Genomic DNA, 12,154 nt, shown 5'->3' with positions numbered 1-12,154 from the left:
CATGAGCAGAGAGAGAGAGAGAGAGAGAGAGAGAGAGAGAGAGAGAGAGAGAGAGAGAGAGAGAGCCTAGCATTCCTAGCAGAAAGTTTGTCATTTTACTCACTAATATTCTAAATTTTATAAAAAGAGTTTTTTGATCAACATTATGGATGTGGCATTGAATGGCAGCAATCAGTCCTCAATGGGAACTATTATGAAACCATAAAGTCTGTCATCCATCATTTTCCCATTATTAATAAATGAATTATAATTGGCATGCCATGTACGGCTGGCAATGGTCACCATTCTCTTCAAAAGTAACGAAAATGCCTTCATTTAATTAGATTAAATCAGAAAATCGTTATCTCCTTTATGTCAAACATGGCACAGAGCCTGAGGACACTGTTGCAAGCTGTTGTCAGGGTGAATTTGTACATATTTTACTAAAAGGCCAATTCCAGGATTCATACAATGTGTGCTAATTATCTGTAAAACTTGTACAAATATTTAGGGCTGTAGGACTCTCGAGACCATAAGCTAACGCTCTCAGGCATTTGGACTGAGTCTTGTCTTGGTCTCAGGGTGAGACAGTGTTGGAAAACGTTGCTTAGATCAGCCACCTCCAGAGCATCTGTGTGAAGTAACGTTAATTAGAAAATGAACAATTTACATTGCTTTTAGAAAACAACAATCCATTCAAACATGGTTAAATAAAATCTGCTCTCAGACTCGCTAACCCAGAAATACAAGTTAATGCTCTTCTCTGTAACGGGCACCGCAGAATAAGATAGTTGTCAGTTAAGTATAAGTTAAGTATATTTCACAAAAAAAAAAACCTTAATGTTGAAATGTTAAATGTTAATGTTAAAAACTTAATGACGTTTTTATAAAAAGCTTTAAAAGAAGAATAAGAAACTAGAAGAAGAATTAGTGAGACACTGATATCCATTGTCTGTTGAGATTGGCTAGCTCTGGTCCATTCTGGAAGTTGTAGTCCTTTTTTTTGAGTCTGTTTGTGCTGTCACAGGCAGCACTAGGAAATGTGACCCTCTCATTGATTATCTATGACAGCTTAAGTTGATACTTTGTGTTTTGAAGGCAGATTGAAATGGTACTATTATGTTTTCACATTTAATAATAAAAATGGATTAAATGGATGTTGCAGGTTTATATTCAGCTACTTTAATGTGATGACTACAGATTAGGTTTTGGGAAGAAGGAACATCATCAATCATTTACTTCCAAAAGTAAGTTTTGTTACCTTAGTTTGACTGAGACTATAATGTAATAATAATTAGTTTGGTATATATATATATACATATACAAGGGTTGGACAATGAAACTGAAACACCTGTCATTTTAGTGTGGGAGGTTTCATGGCTAAAATGGACCAGCCTGGTGGCCAATCTTCATTAACTGCACATTGCACCAGTAAGAGCAGAGTGTGAAGGTTCAATTAGCAGAGGGTAAGAGCAGAGTTTTGCTCAAAATATTGCAATGCACACAACATTATGGGTGACATACCAGAGTTCAAAAGAGGACAAATTGTTGGTGCACGTCTTGCTGGCGCATCTGTGACCAAGACAGCAAGTCTTTGTGATGTATCAAGAGCCACGGTATCCAGGGTAATGTCAGCATACCACCAAGAAGGACGAAACACATCCAACAGGATTACTGTGGACGCAAGAGGAAGCTGTCTGAGAGGGATGTTCGGGTGCTGACCCGGATTGTATCCAAAAAACATAAAACCATGGCTGCCCAAATCACAGCAGAATTAAATGTTGCATGCCCAGAGTGAAGCATGGGGGTGTATCAGTGATGGTTTGGGCTGCTATATCATGGCATTCCCTTGGCCCAATACTTGTGCTAGATGGGCGCGTCACTGCTAAGGACTACCGAACCATTCCGGAGGACCATGTGCATCCAATGGTTCAAACATTGTGTCCTGAAGGCGGTGCTGTGTATCAGGACGACAATGCACCAATACACACAGCAAGACTGATGAAAGATTGGTTTGATGAACATGAAAGTGAAGTTGAACATCTCCCATGGCCTGCACAGTCATCAGATCTAAATATTATTGAGCCACTTTGGGGTGTTTTGGAGGAGCGAGTCAGGAAACGTTTTCCTCCACCAGCATCACGTAGTGACCTGGCCACTGCAAGACCACTGTGCAGGACTCGTATATGTCATTCCCAAGACGAATTGACGCTGTATTGGTCGCAAAAGGAGGCCCTACACCATACTAATAAATTATTGTGGTCTAAAACCAGGTTCAGTTTCATTGTCCAACCCCTGTATGTATGTCCAACCCCTGTATATATATATATATATATATATATATATATATATGTAGAAAGTGGTCCAGATGAGAGCAGAGTGGTCACTGATGAAAGACTAGAAGAGCCTAAACCACATTACATCAACACATGCTCTCTAAGGTAGGTGTTTCTAATAAAGTGGCCAGTGAATGGAAATGTCAAAGCTCTTTTGCTGCTCCAGAGATATAAATAGACCTTTTACTCTTCCAGCAGCCATCAGCTCTATAGATTTGTGGTTCTTTTCTATTATGTAACATTAAAGCACCTGTCGCCTCCATTGTTCCTCGCAGCAGTTTGAACAGAACATGACACGGAGCTCGTGGTGGTTCAGGTGCTGCAGCAGGTTGAGGAAAGCCCCCAAAGTGCTCATTAAAACCTCTGAGGAGTCATAACCACAGGCTGGGAGAGCTTTAGTATTGTAATTAGCCAGGATTTATTACACACATTCATCCCGAGAGAGGGTGGCTAGAGAGAGAGAGACACAGAGACTGAAAGTAAATCAAGAGAGAGAGAGAGAGACAAATAAAGAGAGAAACAAAAAAAATGACAGAGTGAGAGTGAGAGGAGAGAGGGGCAGAAAATAGGAAAGGAGAAAAGGGCAGAGAGAGAGAGAGAGAGAAATTCTCAAAGAGAGAGGAGAAGCATGGAGAGAATGAAAGAATAAAAACACAAAGAAATAATGAGGAAATGGAAATAAAAATGTGGTTTAGAGAACCAAGAAAATAGAGTGAAAGTAAGGTTAATAAGGTGAGAGAAAGAGAGAGAGAGAGAGAGAGAGAGAGTGAGAGACCTTAGTTTAAAATGACCCCTGATTCTAATTCCTGCTCCTGTGTGGGTGTAAATATATATATAAAAAAAAACACATTCACAGCTTCTGCGGCTGTGGCATGCCGAGATGTTCCGCACTGTTCCGCTTGGAATTACGGCATTAGCCCACATTCCAGACACAGACAAACCATCTCCTTCACTGAAAACTGGGAGGAAAATGGAGGAAGTGTGTTGCTATGGCTGTTTTGCTGTCTCCACTGACTCAGGGAGTGATCTCTGTGACTTCTTTATTTGCTGTGATGCAGTTGCTCCTGCCGCTGCAAATGAAATGTGGCAGAACATCTGGAGCAGCTGCTGAGCCTGCCAAGAGTGCACCTCTGTAAATGTGCCACTCTTCCAAAATAAGGTGACTTCTGCACCGAGAGCAGAGTGATGTACTGAATCTACCTGTTGTTTTTATTCTGCACTATATTTCCAAACATTTAAAAACATCGTCTTATTACTAAATGGAATGCTCTAGAGCAGCTGCACATGAGCTTTAGTTCACCATGCCCCAAGCCATAAAAAGAGGGCATCATAAAGCCAGGACTACATTCTCTGAAACTATGAACCAGAGAATGGGTGCTGGACAATCAGGTGTCCAAAACATTTGGTGCAATAGGGTTGACCTTTTCTTTTACTGTCCACAATAAAACAAGACTCTGCCAATCAGTGTGTGTTGTATAGGTTTCAAATACAACAACAAAGGAGGGTTTCTTTATAACTGAATATGTCACACACACACTGATAGCAGCACCATCTGTCGTAGTATTCAGATGAGTATCAGCTTTGCATTAATGAAATCTATTAGCACAATGCAATGCCATGTGTTGCCTTCTCTTTTCTCATATACACACACACACTACATATATATATCACATTGTGGGGACCAAAAAGTATTAACACAGTAATGATTACATTGAGGCGGCACGGTGGCGCAGTCACACAGCTCCAGTGGCCTGGAGGTTGTGGGTTCGATTCCCGCTCCGGGTGACTGTCTGTGAGGAGTTGGTGTGTTCTCTCCGTGTCCGCCTGGGTTTCCTCCAGGTGCTCTGGTTTCCTCCCACAGTCCAAAAACACACATTGGTAGGGGGATTGGCGACTCAAAAGTGTGAGTGTCTGTGTTGCCCTGTGAAGGACTGGCGCCCCCTCCAGGGTGTATTCCTGCCTTGTGCCCAATGATTCCAGGTAGGCTCTGGAAAAAACCAGGACCCTGATCAGTATGAAGTGGTTACAGAATATGGATGAATGAATGAATGAATAAATAAAGATGATCATGATTTTAATAAAAAAAAAAGCATTTTTATAAAATTCTGAGGATGTTTCCTCACCATTTGCTGCTGCCTAGTCTGTTTGTGCACTGGAAATGGGTCTAATGTGTTTACGAAGCCCTAGTGTGGGTCAGTGGGTAAAAAAACAAAAGGGTCTCACTCCTGTATGCTAGGCTCTCCTTTTTCCCTCTGCTCATGGCAGAAGAAGTGCCTCTCGAGGTTACTAGACAATGAATAGACTTCCAAACACTGAACGCATGAACTGAGATGAGAGTTTTGCTCTATTCCTGCTCCATGGGTGGGTAATTCATTCATTCATTCACTGTCTGTAACCGCTTGTCCAGTTCAGGTTCGCGGTGGGTCAGAAGAAAACACAGACTTAAAGTGCTACAAAACTTAACCACTCAAGTTACAAATGAGTTTCTGTAGTAATTCAAACCGTGAATAAAAATTTACAGAAAATTTAACTTTGGCCATGTGCAAACAACAGTCATTTTTCTCCTCAAATGTTGAACTTCTGAATGTAAACAAACAATAGAACAGCACTTCTCCACAATCGTAGAAATTGCCTTTAACTGACATGGAGCAATGTTTGGGTTTTGATTACTGACCATTCTATCATTCACATGACCCAACGACATCCAGTTTATTTCAGGCAATTTAAAAATAAATAAATATACACATTAAAAGCCAAACGTTTGTAACCAGAGATGGCATATGAAATACTGAGTGATATTGGTATCAAGCCAATATCAACAAGACAGATTTAATTTCCATATCCATGATCCACTGCTGTAACAAATCTGTCCTGAAACAGCACACAGCATGTTGTTGTTGGTTTCTTCTTACCAGTTCTATTAGCACCTGCATTTCTGTCTTTAAAACGTGTGCACACACACACTCTCTTACACACACACAGTCCAGTCGGATTTCTGATTTCTAAGCTGATAGCACTGACACAAACACTTTTATCGTAATGTAAAATCTGACAGGCCATGCTCAAAACATTGGTGTTTCCATCCAGCATTGGAAATAATCACAGTTCTGCCTTTTAAAAAGCAGAGTGTTAATTTATAATATTGGATTCCTAAAGGAGATGACAATATTCTGACATTTCTCTGACAAAACATCGTAATTTAAAGTAAATGAAAAAGGCACAAGTGGCATAAAGTCAACACTGCAATTTAAAACACTCTCATACAGCACTGAAAATCTCTCACTCATTAAAACAGGGGTTCTGGTATTCCCCACTGCAGTGTGTGTGTGTGTGTGTGTGTGTGTGTGTGTGCCGCATGGGATCTGGCTTGATGAGTCATCCCCAGAATGTTTAATGACTCTGGGTACTGCTTGCAATTGCTACAGACTTACTGCACCACCAAGTGGCCAGGAGGTGAGTTACACTGCTTAGAATCTGAATCACAGTACAGTGAACAATCAGACGCTCTACTTGAATATTTTGGACACAAATAAGTAGAGTTTTATCTCTTGTACTCTTTTAAGGACATAGCCATATAAGGGAATCGATTTTTTATTTTATTTTATTTTTTGTCATAATTGGATCCCCTGAAGTTTGAGTTCAGTAAATCACTGCAGCCATTGGTCGCTGCAGCACAGCTCTATGGTCTTGCAGTCCTGTGATAGATACTCACCCTGGTTTCACTGTGTTCTCAGGTCTGCACTGGTTTCTTCATTGGGCACAGGTTTTCTCACACAATCCAAAGACATGGTGGTAGGTGTATTGGCTGTGTTAAACTGTCCACAGTGAGTGTGCGAAACTGGCCACAGGTGTGAGAGTTTGAGGGACTTTGTAGTGCCCTGTCCAGGGTGTGTTTGTGCCTTGTGGCCACTGACTACTGTACACAGCGAGACCATGATCCAGACCAAGGTGTTATGGAAGATGAATGAATGAATGAATATTGCTGTATGCGAGCTAACACTGCTGCTCACTAAACTGACACTGAAATCTGTTTGTAGCATATAATAATATAAATGCACCCTCACGTTCCCCAAAAGTTTGGAAACAGCAATGGCATATAAATTATTATCTGTATTTATATTGAGCCAATATCATCAGAATGTCCAGCATCAGCTATTGGGGCCAAGTTATTTAACAAATCCACCCTGAAACAGCATAAAGTATGTTTTTTTTTCGGCAATAAAGGTCTAAATATTGATATCAGCATTGGAAAAAAATCAAGAAAGATTCATGATATTGGTATTTATTTTTTATGGTAATTAAACAATAAATAAATAAATAAAACAAGCAAAATAAACCCCACTTTTTTGTAAAATTCATATGTTTCCTCACCGTTTGCTGGTCTGCAGTCTGCCCATGCTCATGGAAGAGGCATCTGGAGTATCTTTTGTCAACAGAGAGAACTCCCAAGCTTGAAAAGCACCAGCTGGGATGAGGATATTTCTCTATTCCTGCTCCATAGGTGGGTAATATTGGTTTATTTTTGTCGTTTCAGATCACTTAAGGTGGAAATGTCTCCAAATTCGGGAGATGGCTAACTGCATTACCAAAAGTGCTACAAAACTCAACAATCTTCAGATTCAGACTCGAGTTTCTGTGGTAATTCAAACAGTGAATGAAAACTTGCAAACAAATTAAACGTCAGCCACTTACAAACAACAGTCGGTCGCAGTTCCGCCTTAAAAGCCACTTAGCTTCTGAATATAAACAACCAGGGAGAACTGTAGATGTTCCCTTTAACTGTCACTTAAATTTGTAATCTATTTTTTTTTAGAAAATCCAGAGAAAAAGTTGTATTCTACACTGTAAAATGGTGGATATCAGTATTTTTCAGATGTAGTAATTATGTAATGTAACATTTGCACATACAGGTGCTGGTCATAAAATTAGAATATCATGAAAAGTTGATTTATTTCAGTAATTCCATTCAAAAGGTGAAACTTCTATATTATACTCATTCATTGCACACAGACTGATATATTTCAAGTGATTATTTCTTTTAATTTGATGATTATAACTGACAACTAATGAAAACCCCAAATTCAGTATCTCAAAAAATTTGAATATTACTTAAGACCAACACAAAAAAGGATTTTTATAAATGCTGGCCAACTGAAACGTATGAACATGAAAAGTGTGAGTATGTACAGCACTCAATACTTAGTTGGGGCTCCTTTTGCCTGAATTACTGCTGCAATGTGACGTGGCATGGAGTCGATCTGGAGTCTGTGGCACTGCTCAGGTGCTATGAGAGCCCAGGTTGCTCTGATAGTGGCCTTTAGCTCTTCTGCTTTGTTGGGTCTGGCGTATTGCATCTTCCTCTTCACAATACCACATAGATTTTCTATGGGGTTAAGGTCAGGCGAGTTTGCTGGCCAATTAAGAACAGGGATACCATGGTCCTTAAACCAGGTACTGGTAGCTTTGGCACTGTGTGCAGGTGCCAAGTCCTGTTGGAAAATGAAATCTGCATCTCCATAAAGCTGGACAGCAGCAGGAAGCATGAAGTGCTCCAAAATTTCCTGGTAGATGGCTGCTTTGACCTTGGACCTCAGAAAACACAGTGGACCAACACCAGCAGATGACATGGCACCACAAACCATCACTGACTGTGGAAACTTTATATTGGACCTTAAGCAACATTGTCTCTGTGCCTCCCCTCTCTTCCTCCAGACTTTGGGACCTTGATTTTCAAAGAAAATGCAGGATTTACTTTCATCAGAGCACATAACTTTGGACCACTCAGCATCAGTCCTGTCCTTTTTGAAAGCGAGAAGCTTCTGACGCTGTCTCTTGTTCAAGAGTGGCTTGACACAAGGAATGCGACAGCTGAAACCCATGTGTTGCATATGTCTGTGCGTGGTGGTTCTTGAAGCACTGACTCCAGCTGCAATCCAGTCTTTGTGAATCCAACATATTTTGAAATAAACACTTGAAATATATCAGTCTGTGTGTAATGAATGAGTGTAATATACAAGTTTCACTTTCTGAATGGAATAACAGGAATAAATAAACTTTTTCATGATATTCTAATTTTATGACCAACACCTGTACACATTTCTTTTCATATATTGTCGGGTCATTACATAAACTTCTATTCTGTGGAGACTTGTGCATACCTTAACCATATGTTGTACTAGTTTAACCCTTACTAGAAGTGTAACCATAAAACAGACTTGTGGTCACCTTGTACTGCCCTAAAGGAAGAGAATCCACACAACATGAATCTGCAAATCAGTTTTTGAACCCACAATGGGATTCTTAGTACAAACTTATTCTCTCTCTCTCTCTCTCTCTCTCTCTCTCTCTCTCTCTCTCTCTCTCTCTCTCTCTCTCTCTCTCTCTCTCTCTCTCTCATCACTGAGGTTGGATGTCTCTGACGGGCAGGATGGGCAACACACTCCTGGCTCCAAACATGGAGAGTGTGTCTGCAGTATGGAGGCCAAACTGCCGCAGGTGAAACTGAAGGGCCAGCTTCCGAGTCATGACCCTTAGAGCCATCAGGGCTGAGCACACTTCCCCCAGCAGAAAAACAAGGTACACACAGTGAACTGCACGCTCTGGAGCCACGATCAGCAGGCCTTCATCACTGAGGAAGAAGAGCAGCATGGGCAGCTGGAAAAGGAAGGTGATCAGCCAGAAACCCGCCAGCTCCGGGACCTCACATAAAAAAGGGCAGAGTACAAATACATTATGTGTGTGTGTGTGTTAAATGTATTTACTTGGTTTCTGCCAAAACCCAATGTTTTCCTTTGAAATAATTTGTAGTAATAATTCAATTATCCACTTCCTGTTTTTTTTTTACTATTTAGTCTAGAACATAATTACACTAGATGCTGAGACATGGCAGCCATGAGAGGTTCTGACACTGGATGATTTGTTCTGAATCACAAACCCCACTTTAACTCATACAAAAGGTACTAGCTATTGCCCCATCATTCCAGAGAACACAGTTCCACTGCGCCACAGCCCAATGCCCTGGGGATATATAACCCGCTAACCAACATTTGGCACTGGGAATGGTGAGCTTTGCTCATGTGCAGCTGCTACAGAATGTCCTAATTTCCTCATGCTTGTTGAAGGAGATGTAACTATACGTGTGTCAGTAATGAGAGCTTTTTAAATAAGTTATATTCACTCTTTTAAGAGGCATTGGCAAACTTTGGACATGCAGTGTATTTTATACATCCTTATTATTGACTCTTCCATGAATTACCTTTTCTTTCAGATTCCCAACATAACCCAAGTAGACACGGAGCACCTCAAAAAAGCTCATTAGTACCATCCCTGTCACCATCAGACACTGGTAGTATCCTGGCAGCAATGAAAACTGGGTGAAAAAACAACAACATCCACAAGTTATTTATTTATTTATTTATTAAATACATTTGTTACTGAGCATTACTTTAAAGAGAGCTAAAACTTTAATATAATCCAAATAAGTATTAAAGCAAAGCTGTCAAACATGTAACATGTCTATAATATCAAACACATTAATAGCACTAAACACTAACACACTTTATTGTTTTTTACCCTTAAAACTATCTATATTACTGCAGGCTGAAGTTCAGCTGCTCACATGCTGCATGTTGCATTCATTATTCAAATGCAGTTTGATCAAATGCATCTTGCCCCAAATGAGTAAAACTTATTAAAGCGCTGCATTAATTTGACTTTCATTGTTATATTAATACCTTTAAAGTGAATTAGGTGTAACTCTACACCTTGGACTTCACTATGTGCAGATCTATAAATATGAAATTAGTTCCCAATTTAACCTCAACCCACCCCTCTGCTGCTCACATTCAGCTTGAAGTTTAGTTCCTTAGGTTTATGACATACGCCTATTTGTGACTATCTTTGGAAGACTACAAACATCTTTATTATTATTATTATTGTTACATTTTAGCATACACAGTTTTCACTCGAGGGAGTCTTTAATATACCAAATCTGTTGCACACTGTAAGTCTTTTGAGGCTACAACCATGGAATATCATCCCATCTGACCATATCTGACCATACCCACCTTTAGGTCCAGCATGACGATCTCAGAGATCCACCAGAAGGGGAAGAAGAACATGTTAAAGTAGAGAAGCATCTGCAGAGGCAGATGAGATGACATTTCACCACACACTGGAAAGTAAAACATGAGCAGCTGTAGCTGAAGGTCAGCAAAAGGATTTATTTTCTTCAGTACATTTACATTTATATAATTACAGTAAGATGCGCAATGGGGACTATTGAGAGGGCAGTTGCAGTCTTTGATAAATAAATACGTATATACCTCTATCCACCTCCACCGAAATTGGTTACATAAGTTTATGATGTAAGAAAACCTGACGGTCTGTGTTTCTCCTTTTAAAACCCTGTAGTTTTAATGTTTTTAGAAATTAACGAGGTTAAACTCTTGGTTTTCACTGAGAAAGGTCTGAAAAACAAATTAAATTGAAAACAATTGCACAAGAAACAAATAAAAATATTTGTTGTCCCTCTATTTAAATATTGCTTTGATAAAAGAAAAAAGTAAACAAACCTTGCTTGTGCTTATTTTGAAACACGGTGAATTATCTTCAAAACAATTTTTGTTGGATTTTTTTAAATGCTCTTTACATCCCGAGAGCAAATGATAAATCAAACCCTCTGACAACATAAATAAAAAGATTTGTTTTTGTAATAAGCCACACTGTAAAACACCCATCCCATCATTTCACTCGGACCAAACAAAACCATTGAAGGCTTAACTGCCTGTCTACTACATCACTCTGTCCCCAGACTCCAGCCTGTGTAAGAGTAATGGCAGAGAGGAGTACAACTGTTTGCACTGCTAAACAAAGAATGGCACACAGTGGGAGAAGGCTTTCTAAAACAAAAAGAGGCTGGGTGAGGCCAGAGGGGAAACCAGAATGAAGATCAGTGTATCTGCTGGGGGTTTCTTATAAAACTATTATTATAAAATTATTAGCCAGGGTGACCAGATCTGAGATGGTGAAAAGGAGGACAAGTCTACGGGGGGGGGGACGACTACTGGCGTGCAGACTGACCAATTAAATGTTTACAGAGAAGTTTATCGACCAATAACCGTAGCTCTATGGTCAGACCGTCCAATCAGAAGATTTTAGGCTACTTCACCACGCCCCCTTCTCACTCAAGCGAACAAATCGGAGTAGGGGAGTGCGGGACTAGTTTGTGAACGAAACGCTTCTCTAAATTCTATGTAAGTTCTAGAAAAACTAAATCACGGACGTTTGTGAAATTCCGGCCGGACATTTTTTTAAGTCTAAAAAAAGGGGACATATCCAGGTAAAAGGGGACGTCTGGTCACACTATTATTAGCTAAAGTGTGAAATGTTGCCATTTATCTTCAACAATTCTGCATTGCAGAAATATTTATAAAGCTAGGTCCAGTTTCCTAAAAGCAGCCTAGTGCTAAAATCTACTTAAATTATATATATATATATATATATATATATATATATATATATATATAGAGAGAGAGAGAGAGAGAGAGAGAGAGAGAGAGAGAGAGTAATGCCCCCTGTACTATTTAAGAATCAACATTGTGCTAAGATACTTTAAGGACCCCCAGTCCAGGACATTATACCAAGGACTATAACTAAATGTGGTATGTTAGCTTAGCACAAGTTTGACCTCACCTTCATCCTCCAGAGTGTGCTCCCTCAGGTCCGCACTGTCCCTCGTCCTGTTATTAATGAAGACAGAGCTGCTAGCATGGGCGAGCCCCACTCTCAGGTTCTGGGGTATGGGGGTGTAAAACACAGGCATTTTTTTTTTTAGCCTA

General features: G+C 39.9%; 1 protein-coding gene across 1 annotated transcript; it reads right to left on the bottom strand.

The window, feature by feature from the left end:
• Positions 1-8,711: 8,711 nt before the first annotated feature.
• LOC136676202 (transmembrane protein 17A-like) lies at positions 8,712-12,138 on the bottom strand. Its single transcript, XM_066653044.1, has 3 exons — positions 12,009-12,138; positions 10,382-10,488; positions 8,712-9,014 (listed from the first exon to the last, which is right to left on the bottom strand). Exons 1-3 carry the CDS (start codon positions 12,136-12,138, stop codon positions 8,712-8,714), a joined length of 540 nt encoding a protein of 179 aa, XP_066509141.1.
• Positions 12,139-12,154: the final 16 nt, after the last annotated feature.

Source organism: Hoplias malabaricus, chromosome X2, assembly GCF_029633855.1.
Source record: "Hoplias malabaricus isolate fHopMal1 chromosome X2, fHopMal1.hap1, whole genome shotgun sequence".
Taxonomy (NCBI): Eukaryota; Metazoa; Chordata; class Actinopteri; order Characiformes; family Erythrinidae; genus Hoplias; species Hoplias malabaricus.
This window is presented reverse-complemented; position numbering and strand designations above follow the sequence as displayed.